This window comes from Sphaeramia orbicularis, chromosome 3, assembly GCF_902148855.1.
Source record: "Sphaeramia orbicularis chromosome 3, fSphaOr1.1, whole genome shotgun sequence".
NCBI lineage: Eukaryota > Metazoa > Chordata > Actinopteri > Kurtiformes > Apogonidae > Sphaeramia > Sphaeramia orbicularis.
Genome location: NC_043959.1, coordinates 24749158 through 24772530, shown reverse-complemented (window position 1 = coordinate 24772530; position 23373 = coordinate 24749158). Strand labels below are relative to the sequence as shown.

At 35.6% G+C, this 23373-nt stretch overlaps 1 protein-coding gene across 1 annotated transcript in view; it reads right to left on the bottom strand.

Annotated features, from left to right (window-relative positions):
• The window catches only part of adamtsl3 (ADAMTS-like 3), a 786695-nt gene that overhangs the window by 227376 nt on the left and 535946 nt on the right, over positions 1-23373 (bottom strand). Inside the window, exons 8-10 of the mRNA XM_030126022.1 lie at positions 20444-20518; positions 2839-2996; positions 1357-1468 (exon numbers count right to left, since the gene is read on the bottom strand). Coding sequence (XP_029981882.1) covers positions 1357-1468; positions 2839-2996; positions 20444-20518 — 345 coding nt within the window. The remainder of the gene's footprint in view (positions 1-1356; positions 1469-2838; positions 2997-20443; positions 20519-23373) is intronic.

The following is a 23373-nucleotide window of genomic DNA, read 5'->3' as shown; positions in this document are numbered from 1 at the left end:
CGAGGTAATTTTTGGCACTTTAGCAGTGATTTTTGGCAGTTTTGGAGTGATTTTTGACAGTTTTGAGGTAATTTTTGGCAATGTAGAGATGGTTTTTGAGGTGGATTTTGGCAGTTTTGAGGTGATTTTTGGGAGCTTTGAGGTAATTTTTTGGCACTTTAGCAGTGATTTTTGGCAGTTTTGGGGTGATTTTTGACAGTTTTTGGGTGTTTTATTGGTGATTTTTGGCAGTTTTTGGGTGGTTTTGGAGCAGTTTTGGGTGATCTTTTGCAGTTTTGGGGTGATTTTTAGCAGCTTTGAGGTAAGTTTTGGCACTTTAGCAGTGATTTTTTGGCAGTTTTGGGGTGATATTTGAGAGTTTTGAGGTGATTTTTGGCAGCTTTGAAGTAATTTTTTTGGCACTTTTGCAGTGATTTTTGGCAGTTTTGGGGTAATTTTTGGCAGTTTTGGGGTGGTTTTGTAGCAGTTTTGGGTGATTTTTGGCAGCTTTGAGGTAATTTTTGGCACTTAAGCAGTTATTTTTGGCAGTTTTAGAGTGATTTTTGACAGTTTTGAGGTAATTTTTGGCAATGTAGAGATGGTTTTTGAGGTGGTTTTTGGCAGTTTTGAGGTGATTTTTGGGAGCTTTGAGGTAATTTTTTGGCGCTTTAGCAGTGATTTCTGGCAGTTTTGGGGTGATTTTTGACAGTTTTTGGGTGTTTTATTGGTAATTTTTGGCAGGTTTTGGGTGGTTTTGGCACTTTAGCAGTGATTTTTTGCAGTTTTGGGGTGATATTTGACAGATTTGAGGTGATTTTTGCCAGCTTTGAAGTAATTTTTTTGGCACTTTTGCAATGATTTTTGGCAGTTTGGGGGTAATATTTGGCAGTTTTGGAGCAGTTTTGGTTCATTTTTTGGCAGTTTTGGGGTAATTTTTGACAATTTGGGGTAGTTTTGGAGCAGTTTTGGGTGATTTTTGGCAGCTTTGAGGTAATTTTTGGCACTTTAGCCGTTATTTTTGGCAGTTTTAGGGTGATTTTTGGCAGTTCTGGGGTGATTTCTAGATGATTTTGGGCAATTTTGGGGTGGCATTTGGATGCATTTTGGGTGTTGAGGTGTTTTTGGGTGATTTTGGGGTGATTTGGGGATGCTTTTTGTGGTTTTTTTTTTGTTTGTTTTTTGTGTGACTTTTTTTGGGGGGGGCGGTGGAATAGATTCATACAATTTCAGTTCATTTCAGTGGGGAAAACTGATTCTAAAAACAAGTAAATCAAAGAAGGAGCCTGGCTGTGGAACAAATTAAACTGGTACTGTGAGGTTCCACTGCACATGCAGCTCACGCAGTTTTACTCCAACAATAGGTTCAATAGGACTCACCTCCTCCACAGGTGACGGAGCAGGGGAAGAAATCAGTCTCCCTCCACTGGTATCTGATTGGTTGGTAGAAAAGAAACTGCACCACTGTGTCCTTGGATCCTCCATATTTCATCTAGATGACATGGAAGGAGACGCCGTAGAGGATAAAGGAGAGTCGGAGGTGAATGGAAGACAGATGATGGCAACACAGATCATGAACATGTCTATGATCAAATCAATACTATAGAGAAAAGAAAACCCACAGCCTGTGAAATATTATGTAACAGTCTGTGCACACACAAATGACGAAGTGACAGGTGCGTTGGAGAAACGTCAGCAACAAAATCTGAGGCAAACTGTCGCCTGCTGTCGAAAAATGACATTTCAATCTGTCCAAGGTCTGTGGGCGACATCTCAAAACTAATGTTATGATGGAGGTATTTCAGTCATTACATAAGACAGTCAGAGAATATGACACTCAAACTGAAATGAAATGAAATAAAATATTAAAATAAAGTAAACCAAAACAAAACAACATAGAATAGCGTAGAAAAAAACAAAAACAAAAGAAAAACAAAAGAAAAAAAACCCCAAAACAAAATAAAACCAAATAGAATAAAACAAAAAAAAAAAAAACTAAATAAAACACAAAACAAAACAAAACAAAATAAAATAAATATAAACAAAATTAAAATTAAAAACCCAAACAAAATATAAAATAGAATAGAATAAAACAAAACAAACAAAAAAATAAGACAAAAAACTCAAAATAAAATCAAATTAAATAAAACAAACAAGCAAAAATAATAATAATAACAATCTGTTCCTCAAATAATTGTCAATAACTCAGTTTCTACAGTGAATATAGATTTGTACAGTATCATCCCTTTAATTTCTAACGTAAAATACCAATAGCACAAAAGAAAAATATGATTAAGAGAAATAAATAAGCATAAACACATGAATAAAATAAAAGAAAAGAAAAGAAAAGAAAAGATAAAACACTAAAATGTGATTAAAGTAAGAGTTATCATTATGTCATACGTAATGAATAATTATATAAATACAAAAATAAGTGAAATGAAAGGAAATTGAAATAAAATAAATACTGAAAAGACATTTATAAATGTAAAAAACTCAAATAATAAACAGCATATAATGCATAATGAGAAGAAAAAGAAAAAAAAAAAGAAAAAAAAGAAAGGTGCACTGCAATAGGATGATGCAGCTGCAAAAAAAAAAAAATAATGACACGTAGACATGCACATCAAACATTTGGACACACCTACTCATTCCATGATTTTTCTTAATTTTTTTTAGTATTTTCTTGCGCATTAATACTGAAGGTGTTTAAACTATAGAGGAACACATGTGTAAGTGAATAAAATGATTTTGTTTCTCTATATATTCATCTTCAGTATTAACCCAAAATGCAGAAAAAAACAAAGACACATGACAGATTAAGACGTTGAAGCGTCGCCGTCATCTTTCGTTGTGTCTCACCTTGATGACATAATCAGCGCCCAGTGGACCGTGTGTCCTCAGTGTCTGTCTGTCCGTCCCCCTCTGGACGTCCACAGATGTGTTTCCTATGACGTAGGAGCCCGTGGACAGAAGAGTCGTCTCCTCCTTCCTCCCCTGAAGAGACACGGCCTCGATGACTGAGGAAACAGGGAGAGGGTGATGATGTCAGCGGCAGCTTCAACTAAGGCCGTTCCCCGACTATGGTGTTGAGAACTCAGTGAGTATGGTCTCGGTAAGAACGGTCCCAAAAAACAGACTTCTTAAGAATGTCTCTCTGTAATTGGAATGGTTCCATACTTAGGAACTTTCCTCCCTGTCCCTGAGATTTCTGGCTTGGAGGACTAGATTTAAGATCGGAGGTCGGACAGAATTGTTATGTACGTGTGTGGTGTGTGTTGAGATTATTGGGGCACACCACACACAGTACGATCAAGACTGTTCAATGTCTGATTTTTTATATTCATGTATGGCAGGGGTAGGGATGGGAATCAAGAACCGGTTCTTTTTGAGAACCGGTTCCCAGAAGCTCAATTCCTTGGAATCGTTAGATAGATGGATGGATGGATGGATGGATGGATGGATGGATGGATGGATGGATGGATGGATGGATGGATGGATGGATGGATAGATAGATAGATAGATAGATAGATAGATAGATAGATAGATAGATAGATAGATAGATAGATAGATAGATAGATAGATAGATAGATAGATAGATAGATAGATAGATAGATAGATAGATAGATAGATAGATAGATAGATAGATAGATAGATAGATAGATAGATAAAGAGGAAGGTGAGCCCAAAGGTAAAGATCTCAATTTACTGGTCAATATATGTTCCTGAACCACTTACAGTCCCAAGCTCTGGGTACACTGGAAAAAATCAAAATCTTACCAAGTGTGTTTTTCTCTTTTCTAGTCAAAATATCTCATCACACTTAAAACTAGAAGCACTCGGAGAGCGCAGACCTCCGCCAAGGCTGATCAGTGGCCCCCCCCGTGGGCCCCCCCACCCCCGATCACCACCAAAATTTAATCATTTCTTCCTTATCCCATTTCCAACAAACCCTGAAAATTTCATCCAAATCTGTCCTTAACTTTTTGAGTTATGTTGCACACTAACGGACAGACAGACAAACAAGCAAACAAACCCTGGCAAAAACATAACCTCCTTGGCGGAGGTAATAAGACATAATCGCCTAAAGAGTAACTTTTCAGTAAGATCTAAGAACTTATTCTTTAGGGATGGGACTCGAGACTCTCAAAGAGAACCGGTTCCCAGTAGCTCGATTCCTCGGAATCGTTTGCCTGCCTGCTTAACGATTCTGCTTATCGATTCCGCCTTCGTTGTGCATGCGCGATGACGTCACATGTACGCTGCATTGTTTTGGTCAGAACGTAGCCAACATGGCATTGAGGCAGAAACTGATGACACCAGGTCCACTTACTTGGAACACTGTCAAAGCTTCCATGTCTTCAAAAGGGTGGAATCCCTCCAATATCCTCAAACATTTGTCCACAGCATGTGAGTCATTCACAGGAATGTCACGTATTTGATACTCTATTAGCGATGCTTGTGAATGTAGCCGCAGAGTGAACGCCGGGTCCAGTTCTGGTTCCGGTGTGGGCAACAAACATGGTAACTCCTCAAATACAAGTTTCCGAAGGTAAGAAGGGAAAGGAAATGAGGTGCACAACAACAGGAGACAAGCTGAGCTGAGTCGAAGCAGTTCCATGTAGTAGAAATGCAGCAATAGAGGAATTAGTAAAGTGTCTTTAGTTTCACTTTCACTGTACCCCCCCCTCCGAACCGGGCCCGGCGTCATCTGTTCTTATTATTTGTACATACTGTATATGTTACGTATATTTTCTGTGCAGAGATGGAAATATAAAAGACAGTTAATGCAAACACACCCGTTTGTACTCTTTTATTCCTTCACCCAATGAGAATCAATAAGAGAATCCATAAGGAATCGGATTGATAAGCAATATCGATAATGGAATCGGAATCGTTAAATTTTTAACGATTCCCATCCCTAGGCAGGGGTGTCAAAAATGCGGCCCACCAAAGGTTCCAATCCGGCCCTTGGGATTAATTTCCAAAGTGCAAAAATTCCACAATCAAGGCGGTTGAACTCATTTTAGTTCAGGTTCCACATACAGACCAATATGATCTCCAGTAAAATAATAGCATAAAAACCTACAAAAAATTATTCCTCCATATTTTCTTCTCAGTTTGATGTGAGAAAAAAAAATTACACTATGCCCATAAATAATGACAACTTCAAATTTTTGTCTTTGTTTTAGTGCAAAAAAATAACATTAAATTATGAAAATATTTACATTTACAAACTATCCTGTAACAATAAAATGTGAATAACCTGAAAAAATACAAACAACCTGAAATGTCTAAAGAAAATTAAGCACAATTTCAACAATTTTCTGCCTGTTACTAAGTGTTAAGTGTCTTTGGAGATCCAATCCATAATACACATGTAGAAATGATAAGATGGGGCATAACATTGTTGAAATTGCACTTATTTTTCTTAAGAAATTTTAGTTTTTTCAGGTTATTCACATCTTTTTTGTTTGGGCAGTTTATAAAAGTAAGTACTTTCATAATTTAATGGGGGTTTTTTTGCACTAAAATAAAGACAGAAATTTAGAGTTGTCATTATTTATAGGTTATAATGCTATTATTTTAGTGGTCCAACCCACTGGAGTGGCCCCTGAAAGAAAATGAGTTTGAGACCCCTGATGTATGGGGTCTACAAGACATTAAAAAAAACCTCCTCAGATTTAGAAAATCCTTATGTGTGTTTTAGACAATTAGACAACACTGACTACAATGTAATGTGTTTCATCTGCAATCTGAACAAATGACAGTACAGCAGTATTTCCTTCACAAGAACCTGGATACAGATGAGTTTGAGCAAAATCCACTGAGTGATGGACTGTTAACATAAGGCTCAGTGGTGAATTGCATCCTCTGTGTGGACTTAAGGTTGTGTTGAACATGTTATCTTTAATTATCTCTGTACGTGTGGTGTTGGATAAGCTGTGCATCATGAGAGTTAATAAAGAAAAGTACATTTAGGCCATTAAACACATACGTCAGGGAGACTTTTTAAACATTGCACAGACTGTTAATTGTGATCACAGGGCAGCATCATTCTGTGGTTCAATCATATGGGCCGGTAAAATAATAACATAATAAGCTTTAAATGATGTCAAAAATGGACAAAAATGTGATAAACGTGAACAAAAAGAGCAGAAATAAACAGCAAAATAAATAATAAGAAGAACAAAACATGCACAAAAATTAACAACAATTTGAGAAACAACAAAACAATGTTAAAATCGCATTTGGTTCTCTTAACCCAGGGGTGTCAAACTCATTTTAGTTCAGGGGCCACATTCAGCCCAGTTTGATCTCAGTAAAAAAATAACAGTGAAAAAAGAAAAATTCTATTATGATCAGGTTTACATCTGCAAAGTTTCCTTAAAAATCTGAACAACATGAACAACTTGAATTGTCTTAAGAAAAACAAGTGCAATTTTAACAGTATTCTGCCTCAGTTTATCATTTTGTCATTTAAACATGTGCGTTACAATCGCACAAAACATTTAGTAACAGGCAGAATATTGGTAAAATTGCTTTTACTTTTCTTAAGACTTTTCCGTTTGTTCATATTTGTTCAGGTTATTCCCATTTTTTTTAAAGTAAAGTTTGGTAATGTGAACATTTTCATGTAATTTTACTTTTTTTACACCAAAAAAACAAAGAGAAAATTTGGGGTTGTCATTATTTATAGGTTATTATGATAATATTTTACTAGTTCTGACCCCTTGAAATCTAACTGGACTGCATGTGTCTGTATGTGGAACCTGAATTAAAATGATTTTGACATAATTGATTGTTAATATCTTCAGTGTAATTTTTGCATTTCACAAATTCATCCTGCGGGCCGGGATGGACCATTTGGCAGGCCGGATTTGGCCTATGGGCCGCATGTCTGACACCTGTGTCTTAAGGCATTTCAGGTTGTTCATATTTTGTTCAGGTTATATATATTTTATTGTCAAAGGATAGTTTGTAAATTACAAATTTTCATGTAATTGGTTATACCTTATTTTGTCAAGGATCCATCTACAGCTTTATGCTGGAGAAACTGTGGTAAAACAGGTGACCATACATTTTTGGACTGTCCGAGCTTGTTTATATACTGGAAAAATATCAAAGAAGAAATTGAAAGAATTGTAAAAAGAGAAGTCCCTTCAAATGTTTTGTTATATTTACTTGGAGCCATACCGGTCAATGATTTTAATGCAGAGCAGAGATATATTTTACATATTTTACTATTGATTGCTAAAAAAATAGTAACAGTAAATTGGAAGAGTGTCAAATCACCAACGGTAATAGAATGGAAACAAAGACTGAAACCAGTGTACACTATGGAAAGAATGACCGCATCATTACAAATGAAAATGGATCATTTTAAGCGGAGATGGCACATGGTCGAAGACTATTTGTATAATTAAACTTTTTGGGTTGTTGACGAGAATTGCTCTTATAAGTCCTGACATGAGAAGTTTTGTATTTATATAGATGTGTGCATATGTATACAAATATATGAATATTTTGATATTTGGCAATGTATCTATAGATGTAGTATAATATTTGCAACAATAATAATACTATGTGGTGTAATTTATTTTTTTTTATTTATGTCTTGTCTCAGATGTTTTGTTTTGTTCTGTTTTATATTGTACAAAAATCTAAATAAAAAGTTCAGAGAAAAAAAAAAAAAAATCATGTAATTTAACTTTTTTACACTAAAACAAAGACAAACATTCATAGTTGTCATTATTTATAGGTTACTATAATTGTATTTTAGGGGTCCGACCCTTTTTTTTTGATCAGATTGGTCTGTATGTGGCCTCTGAACTAAAATTATTTTAATGCCTTTAATTGTTAATATCTTAAGTATAATTTTTGCATTTCACAACTTCATCCCACAGACCAGAGTGAACCCTTTGGTGGGCTGGTGTTGGCCCCCGGACCATATGTTTGACACCTTAACCCAGGGGTGTCAAACTCATTTTAGTTCAGGGGCCACATTCAGCTTAATTTGATCTCAAGTGGGCCGAACCAGTAAAATAATAACAGTGAAAAAAGTCAAATTATATTATGATCAGGTTTATGTCTAAAACGTTTCCTTAAAAATCTGAATAACACGAACAACTTGAATTGTCTTAAGAAAAACAAGTGCAATTTTAACAATATTATGCCTCGGTTTATCAGTTTATCTTTTGCACATGTGCGTTACAATCGCATAAACAATTAGAAAAGTAAATGCAATTTTACCAATATTCTGCCTGTTACTAAAGACATTTCCATTTGTTCAGGTTATTCACTTTTTTTGTAAAAGTACAGTTTGGTAATGTAGACATTTTCATGAAATTTTACTTTTTTACACCAAAAAAACAGAGAAATTTGGGGTTGTCATTATTTATAGGTTATTATGACAATATTTTACCGGTCTGACCCACTTGAAATCTAACTGTAATCGGACTGTATGTGTCTATATGTGGAACCTGAATTAAAATTATTTTGACACCACTTATTGTTAATATCTTCAGTGTAATGTTTGCATTTCACAAATTCATCCCGCGGGCCGGACTGGACCCTTTGGCGGGCTGGATTTGGCCCCTGGGCCACATGTTTGACACCTGTGCCTTAACCCTTTCATGCATGAATTATGAGAACCTTAGTCAAGATTTTTTTTTTTCTGATTGTTTTTCTTCCTCTTTAGGCAAGAAAAAAAACAGTGCGATTGAAATTTTTTTTAATGAACCTACTTTTCACGGAGTTACAAAAACCATGAAGCAATGAAACATGTATATCAGAAAGTGATATAATGTGTGACAACTATAAAATACAAACATTTTTAATGCAGCTAATCTGATGTTTTCTCATATTTTAACATACTCTCATACTAGTTGTTACTCACTTCATGGAGGTAATATGTAAAAAAGGAAAAAAAAATGTTTAAGAAAACTGTTAATTATAGTCTAATAACAATTAGCAACTGATTTCCACTCAAACATGTTACTGCAGATCAGGTTTATCAAGAACAGCAAAATTATAGTAACGGTATGAATTGCAGTGTATTATGGGATGGTGCATAAGCGTCCACTGTGTCAGTTGATATGGAACTAAAAAAAACCAAACCTGTGACTATACAAGAGAACAGCTGTAGAATAAATGTCCATTGTAGTGACCACTGTGCATGAAAGGGTTAAATAATAATCGAATATATTTCATGATGATAAGGACCTATGCAGTCAGCGCTGGAATACCGCCATCTGTTTTACCGTTTAACATAATTCTACGACGTTTTGCTTCCTTTACATACATCATTGCGCTGTGTGCCTTATTCACTTTAAATTATTTTTCAATATGCTTGTATATATGAGCCTTACTAACACCTCATAAACCATATGATGATCATAATTCATATGCAACAATGTTCTTGCCTTGTAAATGTAAAATATAGTCACAATAAGGGGGAAAAAATCAGCACTTTATAATGAAGAACCAATATGTTATTCAAGTAAAGTACAGTAAACATTATTGTCCCTGGGGGGGAATTTGTCTGAAGGCTGTTGCATTAAATAAAATGAACTCCACAGCAATATTCATCAGCGTAAGCACCAGGATATCAGTCAGCGTACACTCATTTGTCCATAACAACATAAAAACAGTAATAAAAACAGGCCTAATGTGAATATGGAAGTGTTTCAGTTCTTGTTTATAGATCACACACTGTGGCGTTTGTTTATGCTAATAGGTTAGCAGATAATGGTGAAAATGAATACTTTATTTAACGATGTGTTTCGTTTTGTGGTGTTATAATGATTGTCATTCATGTGAAGGCGTCTCACTGATACTATTTTCAAGTCTGGTTTGTTTGTTCTTTTACAACAGACGAAAAAAGATGGTAGCGGGAACATCCTCCTCTTAAAAAGTCCCTACTATGATCCTGGTGCTGATGCTGCCTTCACTTGCTATCGGAAAGATAATGCTTTTTACTTGTAAATTCAACATTATGAGCGTGTTGTGTTCAAGTGCTTTTGTTGTTGTAGCAAAATAAAAAATGTCTGACTAACAATTTAACATTCTTTTTCTTTTTTTGATTCAATTTGCCTTCAATATTCTGGAGTGTTGCGTTTAACCCATAAAGACCCAAACAGCGACTGGCGACCAAAATCATCTACAGATTTAACCCTCCTCTTGTGCTAGCTTATTGTTACCATCTCTTATGTTAACGAGTCAGTTTTGACCCATGTCTTAAATCAGCTGTAAAATACACTAAAAACAATTATCTATCATCCAATTTGTTTCTCATCTATTGGTTACTTTGTTAGGCTTCCTTATTCATGAAAATATTGGTTTTAATATTTTTTGTGGGAGCCTCTGGATCTTTTTTTTGTCATTATACCCCTCCATGTGCACTCTGCAAGTCACCAACTCCATACTGGACATCTTCTTCGCTTGTTTTGTTTTTGTGCAGGAATACTGGATAAGAAGGCAAAATGAGATATCCCAAAAGCTCACATGATTGGGAGAGGAGCTGGCTGTCAGTGTGCTGGCTGACAGTGCACTTATGATTTCAGTTTTGGCTGTAATTATTGCTTTATAATCTTGTTTTTATAACTGGGTTGAAACTGACCCTGACAACACAAAGATCATAATTTTAACCACAGCATTTCATAATTTAGTAGAAAAAAATGTTTTGTATTATTTTTTGTTAAAATAGAGGTTCCTGACAAAGTCAAAAAGCCTTGATGCAATAAATACATTTTATGTGGTTCATTTATGCATTTAAAACCTAAAAAGGGTCGGTGCTGACCCTAGCACAGGAGGAAGGTTAAAATGTTTAATAACTTCCAATCCACTAATCCTATCAATCCATATAAATAATTGGTGTAAATACAGCTTGTCTTTTTTTTAATGGTCATCAGATATGACCCATTTCGATGTTCAGAGGCTCCGTAGTTACCATGGAAACACCGTCATCTTCTACAACATTGATTCACCAGTAAAACCCATGGAGTTTGATAAATAGCAGTGGTAGTAAATGTTTATTTTTGTGTTTAGTTAATGATATCTTTGCTTAAAAAGTCACTTTTTGTCATTTTCTTTCTATTTACCGTAACAGCCCTCAACTTTAATCTGAGCTTTTACGAACATCTACATGGTCAGAAAAATAAAATAATAAAAAATAATAAGCAAATGCAGAATTTTCTCTGAAAAAAATGCTAAATACAGAGAATAATGTTAAAATAAACAGTGATAAATCATTTAAGAAAGGTTAAATGTAGAGGAAAATTCATTTGGGAACTACTACAAATCTAGCACTGGGTCTTTATGGGTTAAATTCGTAATTTCTTTTTGCCTTTTCTTCACCTATATATTTTATTCCTACTCCTATTTCCAACTTTAACCTCCTGAGACCCAGCAATACATTTTTGTCGTCTATAGGGGACAAAAGTTTCACAGTTTTACTTTAAAAAAATGTTGTCCATTGCAAAGGACATTTCATTGAAAATAACTAGATAAATAAAAATAAATAATTTTAAAAAATGTGAAATCTGAAAAAACTGTTGCGTTATGCAGTTTCCACTCAAGACAATTATTTAATGTAAAAAAAAAAAAAAAAAGCTAATACTTGCACTTTCCTGGGTCTCACGAGGTTAAAGTTTATCATTATCTTAAAAAAAATTATGTACAACGCAAATGACGTAAAAAATGCAGTTTCCAATCACCACAATTACACTGGGTTACAAAAAAATGTTTTTTGCAAGTTGTCTAGGTTTTTTCAACTGAATTAGGACCATTTTGCACCGCTAAATCCAAAAATGACATCTGTTTTTCTCAATCAGGTCAGGTTTTTTTGCTAATTTGATTTTGAAAAATTTGATCTTCTCACAAAATATAATAATTAATACCAAAATAAGATTGGTAAGCACACTTTATGAAACTTGTGACTTGATTCCTGTTAGGTACAATGGTGTATTCACCGCAGATGTAGCAGAATACGTCAGGCTTATTTTTGCAAGATCCTCTAGTTGAAGCCATTTCATTCAACTGTAATATTAAAAAAAAACATTAATCATAAATTGGCAAAAGTAAAATCTTCAGAACTCGTTTATTGCAAGAAATATGAAAGAATTTTGTATCATATGATGTGAAAATGCCCATAAATGTAAGCAAAAATGTTAAAAAGCCAATATGTAGCATAGTTCAGAAAGTTGACCTGATTGAGCAAAATTAATGTGATTTTTGGATTCAGCACACCAAAATGATCCTAAATCAGCTCAAAAAACTTCAACAATAAATTTGTTGTTGACCAGTGTAATTAAAAAAATGTGAAATCTGAAAAAACTGTTGCATTATGCAGTTTCCACTCAAGACAATTATTTAATGTAAAAAAAAAAGCTAATACTTTCACTTTCCTGGGTCTCAGGAGGTTAAAGTTGATCATTATCTTAAAAAAAAAAAAAAAAAAAAAAAAAAAAATATATATATATATATATATATATATATATATATATATATATATATATATATACAATGCAAAAGACATAAAAAATGCAGTTGCCAATCACCACAATTATCTAATGTAAAAAAAAAAAAATCCTGTGTCTCTGAAGGATAATTTAGTATTTACAGTGTCTAAAGAGTATGAATATTTTTTAGTGCAAGCAGATAAAACGAACAATACTCGACAGTGCAATGAGAGTCCAAATGTGTCAGATTGATTCTCATCGTTATCTCTATTGAGGACAATCCATTCTGTTTGGTGTATTAGCCTTCTTTCCTGTTGTGTTTGTCCTTAAGTTTGACATTTCTTTACTCAGACTTCTTTCACTCGGAGTCTGTTGGGGTTTTTTTTTTTTTACTGTTGTGTCATGTATCTGTTCAATAAATCCACTTACTTGTGACCTCAGCGGCACCATTTTTGTCCCAAAACAAACCTAAACCCTTTGCCATATCATGAAAAGAAGTCTCCAAATCAAATCAAACTAGGTCTCATGTTGCCGGTGACGAAAATATGACACGACTTGTACTAATAAGAGATGGTGAACCTGGGAGTGTGTTTTATTGCTTCTCATTTACTGCGGTACTATCCTCTCCTTTTCCCCAGCCATTAAACCGATCTCCAGGTAGACGTTGAACAATCTGCTAAAGTCATTCTGAGGTCACCCCTCCTCCTCCTCCTCTATTCTGAACATCTGACAGAACACACATACAATAAATCCTGCAGATCTTCTGGGTATTGTGCTGTCGGAACTTGAGTATATTAGCGGGGTAAAGTTTGTTGACGTACTGCGTTTATCCGCTCTCATTTTGGACTTCTTTTAACTGACAATAAAATAGGTCAGGAAAACCCAAATGACACAAACAAACACTGAAAACACTCTGAGAATGTAAATCACATCTGAGACATGAAGCATTTGTATTTATTTCTGGAACGGACTGAAAGAGGAACAAGTTTGATTTATTAATGGAACTAGAAAGAAATGAGTTGTTTATTTAATAGTCAAAAGATGGGATTAGATTTAGGAAACAAAAAAACATAGTTAGGGTTAGGAAAAGAGTTGAGAAAAGGGCTAAAATAAAAAAGACAAAGAGAAAACCCAAACATAAACTTAGTTTTACCGTCTGTTGGACCTACACCATGGTCTGCTGGTCCACATCCATCTCTAATCACCTCCTTCTATGGTTTTTGCCTTTTTAATATCGCCAAACCTGCATCATTCATTTCCACTGTTGACAGAGTCACACTGAATTCCATCGGACTAAAATGTACATGGAAACATGACTTAAAAATACCCAGTGGGTTGAAAACTGCCCAAGGGTCAGTATGTGATATGGACTCATGAGACAAGTCTGGATTCTCTCAAACTAATGTCAAAGTATTAGGATGCTCACCTGACAGAGATGTAATACTTGACTCATTTTCAGGAAGTGACTTTAAACAAGCTGTTTCTATTTATAGTTTGACAAAAGTTACCAGGGCATCTGTACATGATGGTATCCATGGCAACAACAGGAAATGGGATTACGACATGGTATGATATGGTAAGATATGACATGTTACAGTACAGTATACTACGGTACGGTGCGATATGGTATGGTACAGAACTGTACGGTACAATATGATATGATACGGTGCGATGCGGTGCAGTGCAATTTGATACAATATGGTACGATATCATACGGTACGATACAGTATGATATGATGCACTACGGTATGATACGATGTGATATGGTATGATACAATACGATATGGTATGGTACAATATGATATGATATAGTATGATACAATACAATACGATACAATATGATACGGTACGGTATGATATGATATGCAGTGGCGGCTGCTCGTCTTTCAGACAGGGGAAGCTCATTGTCGGCTTACATCAAAAAAAATGTCAAGTTATTTAAAGATAAATTCAGCCCTCCGTTTCTTTTTAAGAAAATGGTCAGTGACCTTATCGTACCAAGTAAACAAGAAAATGCTGAAATTATGTTAAATTGAAACAAGGAAGTGCAATGAGTGTGTTTTATTTACAGTGCAAGAAATGAACAAGTAATTTTGTAGCGGTTTTTCTCTCTTGATTCCACAGCAGAATGCGCGACGGTATTAAATTGAACTGTGTCAGTGAAGGAGTAGAGCTCAAACTAGCTGTCAATCAAATGGGATTCAGCCTTTCGACTGATCCTCCAATCAGCACATGGAAGCCCAACGTCCAGTCCGGCCGAGCTCCGCCCACAGCTCCATTCACCCCCAGAGACACCGAGCGTCCGGGGCAGGGACAACATCGTGGCATTTATCCAATTACCGTCCAGTTTTGAGGCAATGAAAAAAACTGTTCCACTCAGTCCCATTGAAGTGCATGGACGCTGAGTGTCTACGGGTAAATGCACTGAGCAGAGATCGTATAAGAAAACAGCGCAACGGGAATGTATGAGAAGTGAACAACATCGAGTCCGCTGATTTGTGATAAAGCTGATTCTGAACAAACTCGTCTGTGAGATGAACGTGTTCTAACACATTTGTAGTCAATAAAATGTCAACACAACCGAACATATTTAACCATTTAATTTTCGTAATTTTAGGGGAAGTCGAGCTTCTCTTGCAGTCTATGAGAAATCGCCTCATGATATGGTACGGTACGATATGATATGATACAATACAGTATGGTACGATATGATACAATATGGTAAGATACGGTACGATACAGTACGATAGGTATGATATGATACAGTACGATACGATACAGTACAGTATGGTAAAATATGATATGATACAGTACAATATGATATGGTACTGTATGATACGATATGGTATGGTACAATGTGATAGGATGCGATACAGTACGGTACAATATGATAATATACGATACGATATGATATGGTACGATATGGTACGATAGATATGACATGATACAGTACGATACAGTACAATATGATACGATATGATATGATATGGTACAATATAAGACAGTACGATATGATATGTTATGACAGGATACGTTACAGTACGCTACAATACGATACGGTACAATATGATACGATACAGTACAATACACTTCTATTGTCCCCTTAAGGAGTGATCAACAACAGCTTCTTAGAGTTTAAAGCCACAGCCATTGAAACAGCCCATTTGGAGCAGGTATACAGAGCCAAAGTCACATTTCAGTTCACATTTTAGTGTTTTGTATGATGGCTGAGAGAGCTCAACACACTGCAACTGAAGAAAACATGCAAAAAGACAAAACACAAGAATATATCAAAAGAATTTAACAACACATGTACTGCAAATATTCTTGATTCTTATGAACACAAGTTAGCCTTCAAGGGTTTTATTCTAAGCCCTCAAGGCAATTTTTTTTTTTTTTTTTTTTTAATTGGCTGTGATTTCTACAGTTGGAGTGCACTGACTTTTCTCAGCCACAGTAATTTACCACTGATCACCCAAGATGCATTGCATTTAAAAAAATTTTTTTTTTAGATGTATAAATGTATGTAACAGATCAAAATGAACCATGGTTTGGACAGTTCGGACTTTGAGACCAATGACAGGAAGACATGCAGATCTATCGTCACCAAAAACGCAGGAAAAAATTAGCATCAGATGCATTTTATTTATTGGAATATATTGTATTGCATTTTGTATTTTCTTTTTTCTTTTTTTTTTCTGGTCTTGTATCCTGTTAATCTGTAAAGCCCTTTGTGAGGTTTCTCTGTGATAAGTGCTATATAAAAACATTTTGCTTACTTATTTCTCAAAATTATGAAAAATTTTTGTAGACATTGTCCCACGGAAGCTACATATAAAATCTGAAATGGATCTGAGCAGTAGTTTTGTCAGAAGATGTTTGAAGAAATTGCTAACGAAGATGAAGATGAAGACGGACACAGCTCATGAGCTAAAAACAAAACACAAAGCTTGAATTTGACTTTCAGATGTGAAAATAGAGTCAATTTAGGGTGAGTGTGAGAGGCATTTTCTCCCATCAAGCTCCTTGATTTGTTCTTGTATTATACAGTGTCACCCAGTGTTTCCATTGATCTAGTTCTACAAGCAGCAGCAGATTGAAAAAGTGTTCCATCATCGCACACTGAGAGATCCTCAAAGGACAAAGACTAATAGCAGGAAAAATGGACGTAAATGCAACATTTACAAAGCTAAGAGAGACACATATTAGGAGCCTGTTTCTCAGAGGATGAGTACGGCATTAGGAGACGCACAAACACTGAAGCACACAGCTGTACTATCAGCAGGAGAACAAACAGGTGATGCAGAGGAAGTGCAAATAAACACTATTATCTAACAATTAGCCGAGTTATGAGGAGATAGAAGTAATACATTGGCACTAATAATTCTGTAGTGATTAAGTAACATAATCTGTTTCATCTTTGTGGAAATAAATGTAAGTATACAGAAAGATATCTCCACAATGGGGCTTCCCTAATCTGAATGACAAATGGCATGGAATATGGAATGACCACTAGGGTTAGGGGTTAGGGTTAGGTCATTCATTATTCCATGCCATTTGTCATCTGGATTAGGGAGGCCCTCCACAATGCTGCCTCTGAAACTGTCAAATCCAACAACAAAACATACAGACAATTACTAAAAATACAAACAATGTCCCTGTATCGCACCGGCATGTTCTATCAAGAATCAAAAAGATGAATTTGTGAGGTTGTCAGGTTCTGTTCTATGTTAGAGTCCTGTGGTCTAGATGCAGGAGATCAATCTAACCAATAGAAGTGGGTGGTACTTTCACTGGAGAACTCAACTAATTCAGTCAAAGTCCATATATGACTTCTATCAGTGATCAATAGTAACTACAGGGTGGGGAAGCAAAATTTACAATGAACATTAAGTTGTTTTTTCTCAGCAGGCACTATGTCAGTTGTTTTGAAACCAAACATATATTGATGTCATAATCATACCTAACACTATTATCCATACCTTCTCAGAAACTTTTGCCCATATGAGTAATCAGGAAAGCAAACGTCAGAGTGTGTGATTTGCTGAATGCACTCGTCACACCAAAGGAGATTTCAAAAATAGTTGGAGTGTCCATAAAGACTGTTTATAATGGAAAGAAGAGAATGACTATGAGCAAAACTATTACGAGAAAGTCTGGAAGATACTATTAAAGAAGAATGGGAGAAGTTGTCACCCGAATATTTGAGGAACACTTGCGCAAGTTTCAGGAAGCGTGTGAAGGCAGTTATTGAGAAAGAAGGAGGACACATAGAATAAAAACATTTTCTATTATGTCAATTTTCTTGTGGCAAATAAATTCTCATGACTTTCAATAAACTAATTGGTCATACACTGTCTTTCAATCCCTGCCTCAAAATATTGTAAATTTTGCTTCCCCACCCTGTATACTGATATCTCTAACCATTCACATGTTATTGTCACATCAGCCTCCAGACGTTAGTCTGGTTTTGTCTGTCTTGTCTGTCATTTCCTGTCTTATTTTGTTAAGTCCTCCTCATGTGTCATGTCTGGTGTCTTTGCTTCCTGTTCCCCATTACTCCCACCTGTGTGATTACCTTTCCCTGCCCTGATTTGTTACAACTGTGCCTCGTTTTCTCCTCTCCCTCTTGTGTATTTAAGCCCTGTGTTTTTCTCTGTCCTGTGCCAGTTCGTTTTCTACCTTAGTGTGATACTTACCAGCGTTTTTGGATCCTGTTTGTCTCTGTTTGCCTGTTTTTTGACCTGGAAGGCCTTTTTGACTCCTGCCTTTTTGCCTGACCCTTGTCTGTGCCTCTGCCTCCAGCTGATTCCACGTGTGTTCGAACTTTCGCCTGAATTACTGGTACGTGAGCCTGCCTGTTCCTTATGTCCTGTTGCCTATCCGTTTGCTTTCCCGTGTATGACCTGGTTTGGATTCTGACTATTCTCTGCTTTCCCCTTGTCGGGTTACCGACGCGTGTTACCGGTCCGGGCTGTGAAGCCCAATCTCCGGTCCTGTCTCTGGATCCTGTGAAGAGTCCGGGACCCATTGGCTTCAAGGATCTGCTTATTTATATTGTCAGTGAATTGTCATTTATTGTTGTGTTTAATAAACACAGTGAACTTTTACGTCTGTCTCCGGGTTTTGCAACTGGGTTCAGTTCCTGTACTCAGACCTTAACAGTTTTAAGTCATCAAAATATGGCAAATATTTACTACTTTCAAAGATTCATCAAAAATCCACTAACCTAACTTTCTCAAAAGTGTCAGCAAAAGTTGTAGACATTGTCCAAAGGAAGCTACATATAAAACTTGAAATGAATCCAACCAGTAGTTTTGGTGAAGAAGATTGTTGAAATCTAGACATTAGTTATCTTGAGTTTGACCCTTCAAGGTCATGGGTCCAAATGAAAGTCCATATATGACTTCCTATCAGTGCTCAATTGTAACTATATTGATATCTCTAACCATTTCCATGTTATAAACCAACAAAATATGGACCATTATCAGTAGTGGCAATTTTTTAATATTTCAAAAAGTTTGTCAAAACTTCAAATATCTAAATTTCTCAAAATTGTGAGCAGAATTTTTAGACATTGTCTCAAGGAAGCTACCAAAAAATTTGAAATGAATCCAACCAGTAGTTTTGGAGAAGAACATTGTTGAAACCTAGGCATCGGTGACATTGAGTCTGACCCTTCAAGGTCACTCAAGGTCAAAGGTCATGGGTCCAAATGAAAGTCCATATATGAGTTCCTATCAGGGCTCAATAGTAACTATACTGATATCTGTAACCATTTACATGTTGTAAGGCACCAAAATATGGACCATGAATTCAGCTAATAGTTCTGCTGCCAGAGTGTTAAACAAACAAAAACTGAACCAAAAACAAGACCCCTTGCCTCCCCTTCGGGGGGCTGAGTAATAAAGATCTATTGTATTGTATTGTATTGTATTCTATTCTATTAAGATTCAAAAGCATTAGCCTTCCAAAATAGTAAATCTGAATCGATGAATGAATGAAATTTGTTACAATTTCTTTGCATATAATTCATGTAATAAACACACACTGATTATAAATCCTTTATAAACATAAAGTCATCATATAGTGCAGGGATGTCAAACTCATTTTAGTTCAGGGGCCATATTCAGCCCAATTTGATCTCAAGTGGGCCAGACCAGTAAAATAATGACTTAATAACCTATAAATAATGACAAATCCAAGTTTTTCTTTTTGTTTTAGTACAAAAAAACCTCCAATTAAATTATGAAAATATTTACATTTTACAAAAAAGATGTGAATAACCTGAAAAAACAGAAATTTCTTATTTGAAAAATTACTGCAATTTTAACAATATTATGCCTCGACTTATTATTTATACATGTACATTTACACACAACATTACATAAACATTTGGTAACAGGCAGAATATTGTTAAAATTTTGGAGTTTGGAACTAAAATTTGAACAATTTCTGCAATATTCCATCTCTTATTATTAACACAACTACAGATCACAGTGGATCTATAAATGCACCAAACATTTAGTAACAGGCAGAATATTGTTAAAATTGCACATTTCGGGTTGTTCATCTTTGTTTTTATTTATGTATTTATTTGCGTTTTATTGCGAAAGAATAGTTCTGTAAATGTACATATTTTCACAGTGTGATGTTATTTTTTTTCACTTAAATGTTTTCCACATAATTTTTCTCAAAGAAAATTTGTAGTTGTGATTATTTATGGGTTATTGTGTTATTATTTTTACTGGCGATCACATTGGTCTGTATGTGGAACCTGAACCAAAATGATTTGGACAACCTGGACTGTTCAGGTTCATTTTTGCACTTTCATCCTGCAGGCCGGAATGGAACCTTTGGCGGGCCAGATTTGGCCCCCGGGCCGCATGTTTGACACCTGTGATATAGTGGATCTTCTGTATCTATGTGTTTATTAAACCAGCTATGTGGACTATGCAGTGAACAGTAAACAGAGGACCGTCTCCAGTCAGGTTTCAGGGACTCACCTATTATATCAGGTCCTTTGGCGCTGAGTCGGAGGAAGCGGCTTCCCACCGGTACCTCTAGTATCGTCTTCAGAGCTGCAGACAGACACAGGGGTCGGAGGGGTTCAGTTTAACATCTAGCACTTTAGAATATACAGACAGCAAAGCGAAACCTGGAAAACTGAGGGGAATGCAACCACCAGCATCAATGACAGAATAGGTTTTGGGGCATTTTTTTAGTATTTTTTCTTAAGTGGGTGAAAATAGAGTTTCAAGTTGAAGAGTTAACGCTTATTTTCACATCTTAAATTCTACAAAATAACCTGCTTCTGGATCTAAAACTGGTTCATTTAAAGTGTGTGTCACCTGACAAAAGGACAGATAATTTTAAATTGAACTACAAACCTTTTAACAAATAACAGGAAACCAATGAAGAAGATTCAGGTTAAACACATGAAATGAACCCTGACGTGAGTACAATCTGTGTTATAAAAGCCAAGTGGCCTCAGTGTGTGTGTGTGTGTGTGTCCGGGGATTCACACAAAATCCGTTCTGAGCTGACGGCTGCAGTTAGGCATACTTATGTATTTTTGGTCAAGGAAGACAGTAGCAAAAACGGCAAGTTGATAGGACCAGCATTTTGAGAATGTTAGTAATTTTGGAATACAATAGCCTTACAATCTTGTTGCTATGCCCAGAACGCTTTGGCGGTGACTGCTGGACAAATGCGGTACAGCATGCACAAATACACAACAGCATAAAAACTACCACATGTAGAACCTGTGCATCCCCACGGGTCAACACACTAGTATAATAATAATAATAATAATAATAATAATAATAATAATAATAATAATAATAATAATAATGATAATGATGATAATAATGATTCGTTTATTACAAACTATTACCCAGCTTCATAGTCACAGTCATATAAACCCCCCGTCCTGTAACTTCAAACCCCATGATGACAAACATTTAGTACTGGACATATTGACTAGTATTCAGTTGTAAAACAGTTCAGTAAAGTGAAAATAAAACCCTATTCACACTTTAGGAGCTGGAATAAAAAAAAATATATATATTTCAATTTTTTTTAAATGATTTTTTTTGTTTGGTTTTAATTCAATCAAGATTTCAAAAAGCTGTAGCTTAGAAGTGGTCAGAAATAAAGTCCTACTGTAAATGAGAAAAATATTGGGTATGAACCAAAGTTTATGATGGGAGTAAATGTACTCATCTAATTTACATATTGTGATGTCACATTACAGTGACCATATTGGATTGCGTAACATTTAGTAAAATTGAACTTTGAACATATTTACATGGAACATGGAAGTTTTGTTTTTGGTTTTTTTTTGTCATCTTATCCTTAAAATAAATGAACTTAAACATTAGTAGAAAGTAAAATGTAGTAAGTTTTAGAACGTTTTTATCCAAGCAGTAGAGTAGCCAAATCTGTCCTTATCTATCCAAACTAAAACTAAATTAACTGTAGTTACTAAACCAGCTCAGGACCACACCTTTAAACTGGATTTCCTTCTTCACTTTAAATAGAAACATGCCCTGAAATGGTGTTAGGATTGAAGGGGCACATGTCCACCATCTATTGGTGGGAGGTGGTAACAAGATTTGGTAACTCTACCTGGAACTATGGTCTGTTTCAGACACAGTATTACTACTTTGGCGCTTAAAGGGTTAACCATGTAAAGCCTGAACCATTAAATCAGGGGTGTCCAAACTTTTTTTAAAGAGGGCCAGATCTGATAATGTGGAGATTGCCAGGGGCCAGTGGTCCCTTCGGACGTTTTTTAAACAGTAAAAATTACATATAAATGTTCTACAATAATTTTATTTTCATTGTCACAATATAATTTTTTTAAATGGCAGTGTAACCAAATCTACGCCACTCAGGTGCGAACAAATTTAAAACAAAACAAAACAATTCTGCCTTCCTTTCACATCTGGAGTCAGATAACATAGAACAAACTGTATAGAGTATCTTAAACTTCCAAGAAGTTGATAAAAATCTTAACCCCACATTCATTTTAAACATGACTTATATGAGTAATCAGTACTCATATATTACTCAGTAATGTAAAGTCTGTGAACGTTTAAGATGAAAACATATGACTCTTACTCTTGTCTTTCACAAAATCATTCAGAAAGTAATATTTGTGTCACATCTACAAGTACACAACACCTGCAGTTAGAGGCAACTAACCTGGCAACTTGGTAGCCTGCCTTGGTGGTGAATTCATTAAACTCGCAGGTTCACATGAAGAGTCACTGTTGTGAGTTTAAAGCAGCTTGAATTTGCGTCACTTTTTCGGAACGCTCACTCCCTTGTAGCTTGTCGTATGCGTTAGCATGTTTTGTCTGCTAGTGTGTCTTTACATTGAATTCCTTAAACAAGGCAACAGTCTCTCGACAAATTAGGCAAACACAATCACCTCGATTTTCAGTGAAAAAAAATTGTAATTCCCATCTCTCCTGGAAGCGGCGGCCCTCACTGTCAACTTTCCTTTTTTTTTTTTTATTTACCGGAGCCATGGTTAGAAATTAGCGAAAATGGTTCACGGCAAAGTCACAGAGCCAGATAGAGTTAGAGTGGTGCTGCCACCATGAGGTGAAAGGAGAAACTGCATTTTGAACCTTTTATGATTCATGTACTCGGTTCAACAGTCCAAGCGGGCCATAAATAATACATTATAAAACCCAAGTAGTGGACCGTATAAAATCTGACCGCGGGCCATGATTGGCCCCTGGGCCGGACTTTGGACATGCCTGCATTAAATCATTGACAGAAAATTCCAGTTCTTTGAAGGACCAAAATATTTTTTTTCCAAATATCAATTTCCATGTATGAGCTTCAATTTTGTATCATATTTGATACATTGGGTCTCAGTGCTCAAATGTTATTATTTTTGAACAAACAAAAACATAATATA